At 42.9% G+C, this 17,215-nt stretch overlaps 1 protein-coding gene across 2 annotated transcripts in view; it reads left to right on the forward strand.

The window, feature by feature from the left end:
• The window catches only part of p3h2 (prolyl 3-hydroxylase 2), a 55,507-nt gene that overhangs the window by 28,480 nt on the left and 9,812 nt on the right, over positions 1-17,215 (forward strand). For both annotated transcript variants that reach the window (XR_009921919.1, XM_062394887.1), the window contains exons 2-3: positions 12,714-12,866; positions 13,647-13,836. Coding sequence is in view for 1 of the 2 variants with exons in the window: in XM_062394887.1 (XP_062250871.1) it covers positions 12,714-12,866; positions 13,647-13,836 (343 nt within the window). In the remaining variant the exon portion in view is untranslated. The remainder of the gene's footprint in view (positions 1-12,713; positions 12,867-13,646; positions 13,837-17,215) is intronic.

A 17,215-nucleotide genomic window follows, 5' to 3' on the forward strand; every position in this document is an offset into this window, starting at 1 on the left:
TCATATCGCCTGTAAAGGAGATACTTATAAGCTGCATCCTGCAAGTCTATTGAATTAAAGATTTTGTCCATGAAACAACTGAAAACTGCCATTTGCATCAGAAATATCCTCAAGCTCATGAGGATTGATTGAGGTTAGAACTGAATATGTTCGCACACACATACACACACGAGACACAAACTTATATGTTCACCCTCTAGGAGATCTTGGCTCAGGCTGTGGCACATGCAACTGGCAAGAATAACTCACATTTTTTGTAAGAGCCTTATAACACTCAAAATATGTAAAGAGACGAAAAAGAGAGCAAATGAATATCTAGTGGAAGTGTGGAAAGCATCAAACCCTAAAGGTACATCTCTCTGCTGGCGTATACAGAGCCTTGTGCTCCCTTCATAAACACAACGTGGTCCTGTGCTGCTGTCACATTACACAACTCTAGCATTCTTGACACACAGCATGCTGACTGGAATCCAGGCCAAACTGGACAAATCACACACACTCACACACTCACAAACACACACTGCCTTCTCCACCCATAAAATATAACTGTTTGACCCTAGAGGGAGGATATCCTGACTCCAGTTGCATCCTTCATGTATCATTTGTATTTCTATGGGACGCACTGAAAATCATGAAGAAAAGATATGATAGGTTAACAACTAGACCTATGTCATATATTTTGTTAACTTGCGTACTTACATTATCCATAATGTTTCCAGCCATGTTTAAACCCAGAGAAATCCCCAATTTCATTCAAGGTAACACAAATGAGCGTTTCCTTTTAATTGCATCATATCTGCTTTACCTGTGGCTTTGTCCGTCTCTGCTATAACTTTGGCGCAAATAACATATGATAAGGGATGCTGGTAACACTGCCAGTGGTACTGCTTCTGCTTTTCGCCAGTTTCATCTGTTTCTTTAAGATTTCAGAGGACGAAAGACAGAGTGTGAACAACAGGCTCCGTCTCTCTCTATATTTAATGTTGAGAATAAATTAGCCTTAGTTCTACTCCAGCCGACCTGTTCCGTGCAAAAGGAGATGAGGTTTATTTTACAGCCAATGGACGCATAACAGTCTATATATAATGGTCTCCTGATCTCTTGTGGTTGTCTTTTTCTCCATAATGCTTGGCTGTGGATAGCTTACTTTCAGCTCCCATACCACCAGCAGCTTTAGGGAAGGGGCTGAAGGGATTGCATTCCTCTCTCCTTGAGGTAATCCTTAAATCACACGGACTCCACTGTTTTTGCCTAGTTTCCTTGTCGTCCTTTTCCATGCAACTGTCTGAAGTACGCCTGGGGAGGTTGTGCTGCTCAGGGGGCGGCGGCGGCTTGATTGATGAACTGAGTGTGTGATGAAACTCCCCACTCAAAAAAATGTGGATCCATTACCTCATCAGAGAGAGAGAGAGGCTGAAGCTTGAAGCAGGAAATACTCCTTCAGGCCACTTGAACCTTACAAACACTAATCTTGGGGGGGGGGAAGGATGATGTTTCTGTCTTGACAGCTGACTGATTTTACATTTTTCACTGACATGGGAAGTTGCTCCCTAAGTCCTGCTTCCTTGTCATTGTTTCCAATTTTTCGACATTTAATGGCGTCCATCAACTCCCCTATTAAAATGTAATGAACTTAACACCCATCACTGGTCCTCAGATGCGTTTCCGTCTCTCACCAGTTGAAATTGACTGTTTCAGGCGTCATGTAGCGACACCCTTTGTCCGCTCAATGCAACACCAGATTAATTTCACACTGAACAAATATATTTAATATTTCTCTGGGGTACAGAGAGGGCCTATAAAGGTTGAGACCCAAGTGGCTGGATGAATGCTTGCATTGTCTGCCCAGGCTCACTGCTACACGCACACGCACACGCACACACACAAACACACATGGTTTATGCTTCTCCTGAAGACCTTGTTGTGTGTGAGCGAAACATTTGTATACTTTAGATTTAACACTTAAACACCACATCACGCCTTGTCTTATTTTAGTTCCTGCCTGGTCTGTCTTTGCAGCCGCAGTGGAGAAGTGGCCATGCTCGTGTGAAAGGGCGACCCCTGACCCCTGTCTTTGAGTGGCGTACCCGTAAACGTTTCCTTTGAATGTGCTTTTCCTCGTAACGTAACTCTCAGAAAAGGGAAAATCCCCCAGTCTCTGGAGCTTTATGGGGGGAAAGGTCTACAACATTTCAAAGTGGTTGGTTTCGTGTCATCTCCTCTGAGATTGTTGGGACATTTGAGCTTTTTTTCTTCATGGTGTTCATGGAAAAGTTCAACATTATGGGAAAATGCTTTCATGACGAGGTTTGAGCTGAAGTGATGCTTCACATGTAGCAAACCACAGTTGAAAGAAAAGCAGAGGTCGCTGAGGAAAGCCTGAATGCTGGTATAGCCCCTTTTGCACTGGTCAAATAAATAACTAACATCAATTCTACTGGCAATTGGAAAGGAGTCTATCGCCTTTTTTAGCATGTTTGTCCACGTTTAACATCATCCCTATAGACGCTTATTTTATTATATACTTATAATTCAATACACAAACCACCCCCACTACCAAAAGGCAACAGAGACAAAACACAATTTTGAGCCACATTTCAGGTGTGTTTGTGACCAGTGTGTTTTTTCCATCTTCGAAAAAGGTGCCTTTATGTGAGTGGAAAGGGTGGGAGTGTGGGAGCAGAGGATAGTAGTATAAAAATAAGATGTGGGCTAACCAGGCCTGTTTTTAGAAGTTCCTCAGCGAAAAGTAAATGTGTGTGTGTATTTGAGGCAGGAGGGAATGTAAGAGAAAGTGTTGGAAGGAGGAGGAGGAAGACATTATAGGTGATTTTCCACCCCGTCTGCACTACTTAAACCATACACACCTTATGTTTTCGAGGTCTCCACACAAAGCAGGCCCTTGTGTGTCCTAAAACTGCCCAGGAAGCGAGATCAGACACGGGAAAGGGTGTGATGGTTGACTTAGGATACAGTAGCCAATGGGAGTGCCGGGTGGCCGCAAGATAGCTGAGAGGAAAAGGTTGAGTAGTCTCTCAGTGTTAACCGTCACAAAATGTACCTGGACTGTGACTGGAGAGGATAATGGAAGCAGTCATTTCCCTCGACGGCCAAATGATGTCAGCAACAGGGCAGACGCTGCTTCAGAGGAACAGCCACCCGGATTAGCGCCTAATGGACATGAACTGTGTTTGGATAAGTAATAGGTTCTGGATCGTGAGCGTCTGTTCCACATTCTGGACTCGCAGCGAGTTCATGCCGCCGCGGTCAAGTATGTTCACTCCTTTCTCCCCCTAATCAAAGCCAGCAGTTTTCAAACACACGGGTCGGCCATGCAGCACAAAGCCGGAGTCATGGCTCGCTCCTTTGCACGGTGGCATTATTATTATTCCACGTCTGTTATGTTTTTGATGTAGGGATTTTTAGGAAAGCTGAGGGATGGAGGCCAGATGAAGGAGGGAGCGGAGGGTCAGCTTTTTCCCGGCTCGTCATGCCTCCCATGACTTCACGGCGGTAATGAAAGAGGCTTTTTAGCAGCGACTGTTTTGAGGCTTTTTCAGACATTCCTTTGACATGACCTTATAGGAGGTGCATACTCTGGCCCGGGGTGGGGCGAGGACAGGCAGAAAGAAGCCCCTGTGCTCAGCTGTCAGCGGGGCTGCACAGATGAGAGGAAGACAGGGGGTGGAATGGAGAGAGGAAGGGACGGACATCAAGGTAGACAGCGTTTACCCATGACATCACCAAGAGGAAACGCTGTCCCCCCCACCCCCCACATGTGCTTGACACATTAGCAGTACTGCATGTAATGTACACTTTGACCGGCCGGCTGGTTTCCTGACAAGCATGGCACAGGTTTCTGTCCAGATCTAGTGTGAAAGTGTTATTTGATTTTGCAGCGGAGCAAAAACAAACCCCTGTCGGGTTCATTTAGCCGAGAATATCAAGCAACTTATTCATACCCTCGGTGCACAGTAAAGACATTATGTGGCCGGTGTGTACAGTAAGCATGTGCTGAAGCAGTTTTTTGTCCATCGAAGTTGTCGACTTAACAAGATGAAAGATTTAAGGCTGCACGAAGGAGAGGTAAATTTGTCGAGGTCGTGATTTTTTTTCCTGTCCAATTAAGCGCCACACATACATCATAAGCGCCTTCACCTCTGCATATTTTCCTAGTTCATAGTTCGAATGTGTGCGTGTTGACACATGTGCAAGTAGGTCTGTCCAGTCAAATGTTTTATCTCCATCCTGTCAAATCCTACTTCGCTCCGATTGGATACGGGTCTACATCTTGGGGGGGCCTTTCAGTGTAAGCATTGAAAGTGGTTTTCCAGACTTCTTGGAATTTCGGCAGCTTCTTGAATCATCAGTCCGAGTGCTCCCTGTGAGACTTAGAAACAATACTGGGTGGAGGGAAGTGGGTCGCTCGCTTCACAGGGAGCTAATCAGCCATTTAGTCAAAATATCCTACAGTGAGTTCCTCATGCCAGGCATCGGAGCCAGGACCTACACTCTGCAGCTGCTGCAGCACTGGCAACAAGGAGCTCTGATAAACAGTCAGGGTGTATGCAGCCCTCCTCACAAAGCGTGTTGGATCCCAATGAATCCCACTTCATTTATGATTCCCGAGTGCAGTGAAATTTTCTCGATCCTCTTTCCAACCCGATGCCTGATTAACAAGACTCAGCCTCTTAAAGTGCCAGATGTTTTCTCAACCCCAACATTTTTTAATTTAATGGATCCTACTGAAGTCTGCTGTGCATTTCCTGCCTGTATTCAAAAACTTTTTCTGAATATATTTGATACATCAATGCCAGGAAAACCAAATACTGTTTTCATACAAATCTTTTCACGTGATTAACGTGTCAATGACCTGATTCATTGTTTGATCTTTAAATCTTTCAGGACACACTGAACAGTTGAAATCGTTCTTTGATGCAACCAACATTCCAAAACCCCTTGACTTTATTATGATGTTATAACATGAAGAGCAGACAATATTCACATTTGAGAACCAAATGTTTGAGGAGTCTTTCTTAAAAAATGACTGAAACTAAAGTTGGCTGAATACATATCTTTTGTATCCCTTCCTTTCCTCTCTTTCCATTCTTTTCACCTCACGTTGGGTTGGAACTGTTTAAATGTTTGTCTTTGCCTGGATTTCCTCAAACACATCTTCACTCGAGATTTGCTGCCGAACCGAAGACGGATATCATGTCGTTTGCCTGCTGGATAAATATGTCGAGAACAATATGCTTCAAACCCTCCACCTAGTGGCACAAATATTGGTTTAGTGACAGTAAGCTTTGTATGGGTTTGGTCAGAAAAATGACTCCTTTGTTTACAGAGGAGTAAATATTCCTCCCATTAAAACACAGCCTGGGTCGGTAAGTACAGACTAGTGCTCCTCAGACAGTGGCCTGGAGTGGTTTGGTCTCAGCCGTGTAGGAAAGTGTGTTTGTGTTTATAGGTCCACAGTTTTAGGAGTAACCTGTTCACAGCTCTTGGCAGTTGAACTGTTACTTTTACTTTTTTTAAAACAGAGCAGATTTCCATGCACTTTATGGATGAGGTTTACTTCCCAAGGGCTCAAGTGCAGTGGGAAACATTTTTGTTGAATAGACGGCATCTGAATCATCTGGTTGTTGATGTCTGGTGACATGTAAACACAACGCCTCAGCATCTCCTGCTGTAATGGGCAGCTTCGCGCAGGAGTGTGACGTCACACTCCTAAACAACCGTTTCACGCTGACCTTTAGACACAGACACTTCTCTCCTTAACACACCATTATTGGCTGTGTGTCGAGACTGATATCACGCTTGCAGATGTTCCTGCTGGAATAAATTCAATGTAAACTGGCAGTGCGCCCAACAGCACTGTAGGAGGCCTGTAATGATTTACATTGTCCACATTTGGGCCGTTTTGTCTATTTCTCTAATTCCAGAAATTTCTCTCTGTGTGTCTGTGTGTGGAACGCCCTTTCACGAGAATCATTCATTTTATCGTCTTTGCACTTGACGTGTTTTATCAAGGGCCTAAGAAAATGCAGTGTTAAACTTAAAATAATAAAACAGTTTTAATAAACAGGCGACTAGTAGTTTATCGCAGCGTTGGCCAATTTAAGTGACACTTTCATGGCAATGACAACTGATTTTCCAGTCCAGCTTCACTGAACTTTGAATAATCAGGCGAGCAGCTCTTTGTGCCACAGCGGGGGTTCTGTGGACTGAGTCCTGCAGCTGGACTTTACTCACCACGGCTCAATTGCTGCAGGTCTCTTTCACAGTTTCATAAAGAAAGCTGCAGCCAGCATCACCACAGGCAGAGCAAACAGCCCATTCCAAAGAGACACAGGTGCTGCAGTAGTTTGACTGAAAATATTCATGATTTGTCTCGTACCATATTTTGCTGCAGCTCCTCTATTTACCCTCTGCCTCTGTCCAGTCTCCCACAAAGCTCAGTCTCCACTCATTGGTCAGCTGGCCCACTCTTTTGTGAATGGTCAGCCACTAAGAGCTTGCCTGGAATGTCACGCCCCTTGCTTGGAGTCTTTCTGATCAGCTGTGCTGTAGCCTTGGAAACCATGGCGTTGGGTTCTGCTGTGCTGGTTTGAGCCAAAGTTATGTTACGTGGTGAAGAATTGAAAAATATCCAGTAATGCAAACATTTCAGCCTCTTCAGGGGCACAGTTTTGTGTGGGAAAGAAGGACTCCCTTTACTGCAGCGTGACCTTTTTTTATTGACATTTTATGGACAGGATTTTAAGTTTGAGTTTGAGGACACAGAGGAGAGATCTCTATGTGCTTCTCTCTTGTCTGTCTCGTCTGTCTCTTGTAGTCCTCCACATGTGGGCGTGTTGAACTGCAGCACGTCTTGGACCAACACCTGAACACTACCCTCTGTGTACTTCGCTCGACTTTTCTAACCTCTTGAGAATTGTAGAAACGCCTTCAAACAGCTTGTCTCTTCAGCATTCAGCCTTGCGGTTGCCAGGTTTGACCACTTGTTGCCAGCTTTGCAGTCATATTTTGGGTGGTCAGTTGTCTGTATACGACTCAGCGGGCCTGTTACTAGCACTGAGGTACTTTCAATGCTTTTTGTCACAAACATCATCGCTGCATCTGTGGCGCCAGACCAGCCCCATTAACATACCTGTGAATCAGGCAGGAGGCCCAGAGGAGAAAGGCATGCAAATGTACATTTGGCTTGGCACCACTCTGTTCCCACATCAAGAGCGTGGCACGGCGGTCCAGCGGCTCGGACACAGGTTGCTCTTTAGCGAGGAGGGCAAACCAAGGGCTCAGACTGAGTGCTAGTGTTTTTCATCTCCGCAGGTGCGGCTGGGAAATTCATGTGGGAGGAAAAATGTCCTCATCTGGTGCAAGGCGTGCCCCTCTGGATGAAGATTTGCTTTTCATGGCAGCGTTTTAGCGTTGCTGTGATTTTGAATCCCGTCGTGTCAGAGTTTGATGAAGTATTTCTGTTGTGTAGAACTTCTTCTCTGTTTGTGCGCGGAGTGACTTACAAACACAAAGCGTTATTTAAAAACTGAGCTTTCCAACAGTTACTTTAACACTTCAAACTGCACCAGTGCCACGTTGGCATCTTCAAGTGTTTCAAATCTCTAAAATCTTTAACATCAACCACAGTACATAAAACAAACACTCTATACATGCTTTATTTGAGATTTTTCTCTGTCCCTCTCCCTCCTATCTCTACAACACCGTGCGTTATCAGCAGATTTTGCAGCTCACATAACAAAATGTAATGACGTCATCATGAATTATTCTGAATTTCTGCTACATCCCAATATATCGATGCTGCAACATTCAGTTTTATAAACTATCTATTCAAACCACCTGCTCCTATAGAGGGACACCGTAGCTAATGATTGAACAGCTGCAGCACTTCAGGCGTTTCTTTGAAAATGACTTACTTTCTTATCATCCTGTTATTCTCCTTACATACAGGCGGGAAGTCATTTTGATTTACCCATGCATGGTGGTTTCTGGGCTGAGTTGTTTTCCATTACAACATTCACTGTAATGGCAAACTCCCTTCAAGGCCATGATGGATTTCTGCTGAGGTGGTGTTTTAACCTTGCACCTTGATTTATGAGCATGTGTTTTTAATTCAGTGTCTCCAAGTTGTTGTTTTTGACAAGTTGATGGAGTAGTCAGACACTCAGAACTCCTCCAGGTTGAACTATCTGTCTCCATAAAGTAACAGTTATGTTCTTGTGTGTGTGAGCTCGGCTGCTGTAAATCCATTATTTCTAGTTTCCAACACGTACTTTTTGTTTTCTCCTGGTGTCCTCAAAGGTTTCAAACCCGAAAACGTAGGATTTTGGAACTGCTGGTGCAAAGTCCTGTTTGGAAACAATTACCCTAACCGTAACCCCCCCCCCCCCCCCCCCCTTTGCCTTCTTGATTGGGTCTTTTAAGGATGACTACTAGCAGCACAGTAAATCCAACATGGATAACCCATTACAACCATTGCTAACACTTTGGGACCTGCAGATGCACGATGCTGGTGGTTTGATATGTCCACAGACGATGCCTTGGACACTACGACAATGCTGTCTCTGGGTAATTGAGAGCATTGCTTTAAGATATTAATGTGTAACGTTGCCGGAGAATAAGCAAAGATTTGTAAGTAACCTTTTAGCCTTTTATTGGGGAAAAAATAAATTGTAGCCACCGCTGCTGATGGAGGCTGGACTGTTCCATAAGTACCGTTCATTTACACACCCACATTTGCTGGTATAGGGCCCAGGTTAGAAAATACCTGAATTCTCCTTCAACACTTCCACCACAGCAACCAAGCAGGTAAATCCCTGGTTTTACTTTTTAGAAATCGCTTTTCCTCATTTTTGGTATTTTTCAGCAACTTAACAACCAACTGCAGACAATCTGCTTCCTGTTCACAATGTCCAGACGATGTACAATGGTAATTACTGATGCAGAGTTAAAGTGCTCATCTGGTGTGGTCATTGCCCTGAACCAGACACTAGATTTGTCTTTTTCTTCTGACTCAACTGTTCCTGAACGTATGATAATTAGTCTCACACATCATTGCATGAGTCTCCTGTGTTCAAGGCTTCCCCGCGTTGTGGGTTTCTCGTCTCAGGACAATAGATCTGGCAGAGGCTGACCACAGCTGCTTGTGCTGGTGTGGTGAACTGTAGTTATTTCCCTCCCCCTTCCTCCAGCTGATCCTCTGAACTGAGCCCGGCCGTCCCCGTGGGACTGAAGGCAGCCGGGGCTGGAGGAGGAGGTGGAGGGGGGGGCAGGTGAGAGCAAACTGCAGAATAACTTCCCCTTCACCTCCTTCCTCCTCAGCCTGTGCCATCTTTGCTGTTTAGTCGGGTCGAAACATATAGTATCAACAGATGACGATCAGATCCAGTAAAGCCATGTGGACATTAGCTGTGTTAAGAGGATTTTTCTCCCTGAATGATGAGGGGGAGACTCTGTGAGGAATGCAGCAGAGGAGACTTGACAGAGCCGAGTTGTGTGCTGGATGTTGCAACATCAGTTAGAGGGGGAAAAAAATCCACCCTCAGATACACACTCACTGATTTCATCAGTCTAATGCATTCCAGGTTTTACTGTGTCTGCATTAGTGAGTGATTTATGTGCACATCTTTCCTAAGACCTGTTGCTAATGGCTTTTTACTTGGTGCATGTACATTCTGTGTAGGCAGTTTGTTTTCCTGGTGATTCTGCTGATTGATTAATCAGGAGACGAATGTCATGTTGCACGTTTGTCTGATTCAAGACATTTGAACATGGCTGACTAATTCAGGTTGAGCTTTTTGTTAGCATGTGGTCAAAGTTCTTTCACTTATTTTCTATGTTTTGTATTTTCCTTGTTTTTATACATTTTCATCTGACATGTTTAGTCATGTCACATTTCATCTTAGCTTTTTATCTAAAGCACGTTGAATCTAAAGCCGTTAATCATCGGTGCATCTGAAATATGAGACTAAGGCCTTGAGGTTTGACTGGGATCCATGTTAATATGAAAGCCACAAAACAACAAGATTGATTAAGGAATATTAACACCAAAACACAAATCAAATGGGGAAACAAAATGGATTTAGCCTTTAAGACCAAGAGTATATTACACATATTTACCCTCATGTTTAGACGTGGTGCATCATTCTCCACTCATCTATTTTAATCCGTTCTCTAGCTCCCAGAGGCATTTGTGACGTCATAAATACAGTATTTCATAAAACATGCCATGAAGCTCACGTGAAATCATCAGAAACTAGACCGTAGCTCTCTTCCTCCCCTGGTGGTTGGTGAGTGGTTGATGCTGGGTGTGTCCCAGTGACTTCAGCCAGGTGATGGGACCAGGAATGTGCCCGTCGCCTCCTCTCACTCTGGGGCCTTTTCTAGTGAAACCAAGCGTGTCCATGTGCTGCATGGGCTCTTCTCTCCTGCCTCCCCTGTCACCACATGAAAAAGACTCACAGAGAGTCATCCTCCAGAAAGGAGTTGGGAGGAAGAACCTTTTTTTTCCCAGCAGTCCAATTTCCGATTTATGATGCATTGTGCAGACTTTGTGGAAATAATGAGCCTCCCCCATAGAGAACACAAGGTCTCTGTATCTGGATGGGAAACTTATATGAATGTGGGTATTCCCACATTTTGTTTTAGCTAATTCATCCTCCTGAAAATAACACAAAGAGAACAAAGGTTTCTGTCGTAACAAGTGTTATTCCCATCACATGTGACTCATTGCTGAGTGGTTTAGCAGAGGGGCCGGGCCAGACAGACTCAGGAGAGAGGCTGTGACACTCAGATGAAAGTTTGCACTTGCAGATCTAAACTGAGTTTAGGTTGAAGTATTCAACCTTTCATACGAGGGAGGGGACTGTTTTGCTGCTTTTACCTCTTTTTATCTGTCTTTTATTCTCTTTCTCAATCCTCCATTACCCTCCATTGTGCCCTGCTTGCTTAATCTCTCTCTTTCCTACTTTGAACGAATGTAATTGAAGCCTGATATTTGACAGTTTAGCCATAAACTAAATTATAATGAACTAGCTATTAGTACAAACAGCAATACATAAATATATTAGGATATTTATGAAATATAAACAAAATACACATTGTTGTCTGTATTCTTTATTCTGTAAAATATGTTTTTATATCCATAGACATTAACACTGACACTGGTATGTCTGTAAAAAAGCTTTATCAACCGTTTTTATCGGGCAGCTGATAAAACAGTCAGGATTTTGGATTGAGAACAAATGAGAAAAGAGCATCTGTTGTGTGGTGTACGTGAGGTGGAGTCAGTTCAGGTGATTGTGTTACTCTCCCTGTCCTGGGTAGACAACGATGGGATCTGAATGGAGCCAGGCATGTTTTGACTTTCACTCTCTAACAGAACAATATTTACATTTTTTGAGGACTAATGATCATTGTAAAACAAAAAGCTATGAGACATGAGTCTCACAACAGACATCTGGAATCTTCATCTCTGACGAGGAACCTACGTGTGCTATGTGTTGTGTGATACCAGAGAGTTGTGGTTCACCTGCGTTTTGATGTCAAGGGACAATATTTGAACTGATGTCTGAGGATGTTTGATGTAAAGTGCGATGTGTTGTGGTGGTTTTGTAGTGTAGGAGGTCTGTGCTGTGTCAGTATCACAGCCATGAAGGAAAAGCAGAAGTTGTCATATGATTTTATAGTGTGAATATGTTTTCGTAAATCATGAAGATGGTTAAAAAAGTCGAGTTTTATGTGCTCTTCGGTACAATGGGCCCAGTGCATTTCAAGGAATGAAATCGTTCAGAGCACATTGTCTTCTATTTTCAAACAAATTATTGAGGCGCTAGCCTTTTTCTGATATAAAAAATCCTTGCAAACATATTCTATATATTGTACTATTGTGTATTATACATGTATACTTTATGAGGATGTACTTATTATCTGTTTAGGTTCGTTTTTCAGCTGCTGAAAAACAACAGCTGCTTGTTTTTATCTTTCTAACCTTGAAGCCGTTCACCCAGGACGTGGTCTGCAGTGAATCAGTTTCAAACTTGTTCTGTTCTAGTCGACATGTCTCTTTTCTCTCGTGTCTGTGATGGATGTGTTTCTCAGGAAGTGGAACGCATTCTTATGATTTCTTCATTCTAATACTCCCACCACTCATTAGGCTCAGAGACCTCATCTATCATATTAGCTGTAATGAGGAGAGCTCTCCCCAATGACACAATATGCATGTGAACAGTCTGTCGCTGTAAATCTGCTCATTCTTTCCTCCGGTCTGATGAACCCAATCCAGCAATATCAGTCATTTCAAGTGGAGTCAAAATTATTTGACCTTCCTTTAGGAGCTGCTTTAGAGAAATAATTCAGATTGTGTTTTTACTTTAACTTCAAAAAGATAAACTTCTAAAGATTCAGATTAAAACTTGTCCAAAAACTTTTGCCATTCTTTAATAATGTAGATATGCCACTTTCACATATTCTTCCCTGAACCATACCACATCCTTCCACCACGTTTCTATTGTCATCTGTTTTTACTTAATCCAGCAAGCAAACAAACAAACCAACACAGATAAAAAAAAAATAACCTCCTTGGTTGAGGTAATGAAAGATTTGCGTAAAAGAGAAATACAGTTTTTCATGTTGCATTGGGCCAAGCAAAAGTATTCACATCTCTCTTTCCTTCTCTCTCTCTCTCTCTGTAGCTGAAGCAGCCTGAAAAAGCAGCAGCGGCCGCTCACACCTACTTCCAGGCCAATCCAGAACACGTGGAGATGGGTCAGAACCTGGAGCAGTACAAGGACCTGCAGGGCGTCCAGGAGGATCACTTTGTGGACCGAGAGGCCCGGCCTCACCAGGTAAGCCAGAAAATATGAGTTAGTGAGTTTCTATATAGATACAGCAAGTGCCCTATTTCCTTACTTCTCTCTTTCTCCTCTTTTCTTTTCTTTCTCTTCGTCAGGCCTCTTGTTAAATAACCTGTTGCCATTTTAGCCATCTCTTGTCAGCCTTTGCTGAAATGTCTCTGCCAGTGCTTCTGTGTTTTTCTACTTCAATTCTTTCCTAGAGGGTAAAAGTGCAGACGTCCCCACCCTCTATATTAATGGCCCTTGCAGTTTAGTAACTGGAAACTCATTTAGGCCTTTTAGTGCTGGTTGTGGTTGAGCCCTAAATGCTGAAGAGTTTTGAATCCCTTGTCTGCTCCTGTTTCTCTTTCTCTCATTCTTTTGTTTCTCTTTCTCTCATTCTTTTCATTCTTTTGAGTACCTCCCGTACTTAAATTAATAATCATAATATTACTGATAATATAAATTCACAACTCTGCACCTTTCAGCTTTTACTCAGCTTCTTTATATTTTGTTACTGCAGTAAGCTGCTAATATCCTCAGGAAACAATACAGTCAATACATTTCCTCTCTGGCAACTGTTTCCTGTCCTCCTGTTGATTCTAAACAAAAGACTTGGAGGATTTATAAAAGCTTTTATTAGATGGTAATAGGTTTGTGCACAGTATTTTAAATGTGTTGGAGAACAATAAACTATTATTTACTCAAGAGTCAAAGATAACTAGGTCATAAATAATATCATAAATTATGATTCCAGTTTCCTCATCTCCTTCTCCTCTCCTCCCCCTGCAGCAATCATTCACAGCAGCAGTGAGGTTGTATGGCACTGGTGACTATGAGGGCGCCATCGCTTTGTTTGAGGAGGCCCTGGTGGAGTATTATAAAGCTGACGTGGAGTGTCGGGCCCTGTGCCAAGGGCCACAGAGGTTTGAGGGCCACGATCACCTCCGCTACCGTTACAGCCTCCATGAACTCGTATCAGGTAAGAGCTCCAGAGTTTGAATTAAATAGAAGTCAGTCAGCACAGGACATGTCTTTTCTATAGAATCTGAAGTATGGAATTGGTTAGCGATAGGTCGCATTCATCCCTGGGTGACTTAAGGATTTGCAATTGGTTTTCCATCATAGATGAAAGCTATTAGGGACAGAGCTATTCCAGTTGGACCCCAGCCCACAACCCTATAGTCCCACAGCATAGACTCCCATTGCCTCAGGTGCCTGACAACACATACCTGCCATGGAAGCTCATGAAATGCTAAACGAAGGCCTTTCACAGAGCTACACACATACTGATAGAATTAGAGTCACATCCAGTAACTACTTTTTATTTTTATTTGGATATGATATATGTTGGGGTTATCACCTGTTTCATCAATAGGTCAATTACACCGTATATGTATGTAGCTTCATCAACATGTCAACGTTGAATTGACGATCTGATAATAGCCGGTACTAATTTACCACCTCATGGAGATGTGGTGACAAAATGAGCAGGAAGGACTTTGCTCACCTCCTGCTTGTTGCAGCCCAGAGAGTCCGCCAAAAAAGAAACATAAACAGTTCATCACAGTCAAGCTTCAAATGATTTGCTCAATATTTGTTTGTGTCAGTCGCCAAGCTTCCCCCGGCTCGCCATATGTTGAAATACAGAGATTTATGTGTCAACACTGACTTTGAAATTCCTGGTGATAAAATGGTGCAAATAAACGACCCGCACTAAAAGCTTCAGTGCAGATTCGTTGGTACAGATCTCGGCTAGGAACTTGTGTGAGGGTTGGTTACGTGTTGGGGAGAGCGTGGCCTAGGGGATAGAGCGGGTGCTCTGCAACAAGAAGGTTGCCGGTTCGAATCCCACTCTATCTCATGTGAATGCCTAAGTGTCCTTGGTAAGATACTGAACCCCTAAATGGCCCCTCATAAATGCTGAGTGTTGTAAAAATGTAAGTCGCTTTGGATAAAAGCGTCAGCTAAATGACATGTAATGTAATGTAATGTAATGTAATGTGTTATGATTGGCCAGCAAGTTCAGTCCCAGCACGCTCTCATGGGCACCCCCGATACCCAGCACAAAGAAATGGTTGGTAAAGAGACAAAGACAGACAATACAAACACTATGGATAGTTTCCGTGACTTCTGGTACGTACCACTGCCAGCTGATCGATCTCGCTGCCCAAACCCATTTACTCTGGGAGTACTGAACTTTCACTGCATGTTCTAACAGACTCTCCAGAATACATTAAGTGCGGATGCAGCACGGAAAATTAATTTGTTTTACACAGTCTCTTAGAAATAAATCATATCATAAAAAAATAGGGAATTACACCAAGAAAGTTTGGCCGAGCCCCAGTTGGCGCCGATGTGTTGAGTTGTATCCTCTGTTGTGTAAAACTCTTAGCTGAGTTAGCTGTGGGATTCGGTAGACATGCTCCATTACCTTACTCGACAGTCCAGGAAAACATCCTGAGTCCGAGCCAGGGAAGCAGCCTGAGAGCAGCCGAAATCCTGTGAGTCACCAGAGGAGCCACTGCCACTTGGGTCTCTTCTCCTCCTTGGCTCTTTTTAACCTCACTTAGCCTTGTTCCGTCACTGCCATAGAGCAACTGAAGGGCTTTTTCACTTCATTTACTACAAATGACACAAATTAAGTTGTTCCAGTTACAAATAAAAAAAGCACCAGTCTGGAATTAGCTCTACAGTATGTTTGATGTCACTGTGTCTGTGTGGTTTTTCAAAGTTGTCTTTCTTGCATCTACATTCAAGTCATGTAAATTTAAACTCAGTGTACAGTTTAATAGGTACAGCACTGCAGGCAATAGGAAACAAATCACATCCTTTACTTTTACGATGCCTTTAATGTTCAGTTGCTTTTCTTTTAGCTCTAACATAGACGTGTTAATTCTATTTATACAGATGTTTTAGAATTGAGGTTATATTGAGTGCTTTGTTCCATTGGATTGCATCCTATCCAGAGGTGTGTTTAATTTCTATCCTCTCACGTACGCTATAGATGAATATGAATTAAGCAATCGTGAAGTTACCTTTTATATATGAGTAGAATAATACAAAAAAATGTGTAGAGTATGTTGCAATATAACAAACAAACAAAAACACATAGGTCTTTTTTCATAACTCTATTTCTCTCTCTTTCGCTGTCTTCATAGAAATCTAGCACTAATCTCACATTATGTTATTTTATTATGTTAGGAGCCTGGTATGGAGTCAGCGCTGTAGGTGTCTGTGGTTTTAAACTGTCGTCCTGCACGTTTGATGTGGAGAGATGCTCGTATCCACAGGGAAACACTTTAGCACCAGATGATAATTACGAGGTCACACTTACACAGCAACTCTGGTCCGGGGTGCTCGTGTTGACATAAGTCAGGCCTCGCTCTGGAAACCAGTTGTGTGCAGTAGCCGCAGCTTAATTGCTGACAAGTGTGCTTTGTCTCAGTACGGCACAGTTGCAAAAACACTGAAGGGACAGGGAATTACTTTTGGCACAGCTTTGTTTTACTCACTATCAGAGGATTGTTTTCCACAGCAACACTAAAGTGGCGACTGTGATTATGATGTTTATTTGTGTATAAGGATTTCGCAGAGTGACATTTTCATGTTCGGGCTCCACCGACCCAGAAACAGCTTTACATTTAACCGTGATGCTATCCTGACATGACCCAGATCCCTGCTCTGCTGAGGCTGGTGAAGACGTTGAAATTGACCAGAGCTCTATTGTCTTGAGAGTGAGGAGAAGTAGAGCTGCAGCTGCTCAAAAGTGACCTCACTGTACACACACGCTCACAACACACAAACACATCCTCCACTCTGCTGCCGGTCCTCACAGGGCCTGACATAAGGAAGTGATATGTGGCACCCAGGGAAATCTGTCCTCCCTGAAGCATCAACACACACATTTATCACCACATGAGCAACAACAGAGACATGAAAGCATCGTTCCTGTTTTGAGGAGAGAACAGTGTTTATTTGAAAAATCACAGCAACAAGGAATGATATGATGCTGGGCTGCTTCTTCTTTTCTTTTTTTTGAAAACTACAAACCCCTTGAGCCAGAACTGGTCGACAGGACACAAGACACATGTACCAATGATCACTTTTCAACACAACTCTTTTTATTTCCTGCACACATTATTATAAGCTCTCATGTTCAGCGAGGATCACTACAGTATAATCATTTTCAGACATGATCTCTAAAGCATGTATATTGTTTATACACTATACATTGAGTTATTACTGGCAACAGATGAATATGCCTAATATTTTTGGAATATATATTTGACATCATGCAATCATCTCGAAAAAAAATGAAATAGATAGTAATCAATACATGTGGGGGACTTTTTAAGCTG

The sequence above is a fragment of the Platichthys flesus genome, chromosome 9 (assembly GCF_949316205.1).
Source record: "Platichthys flesus chromosome 9, fPlaFle2.1, whole genome shotgun sequence".
Lineage (NCBI taxonomy): Eukaryota > Metazoa > Chordata > Actinopteri > Pleuronectiformes > Pleuronectidae > Platichthys > Platichthys flesus.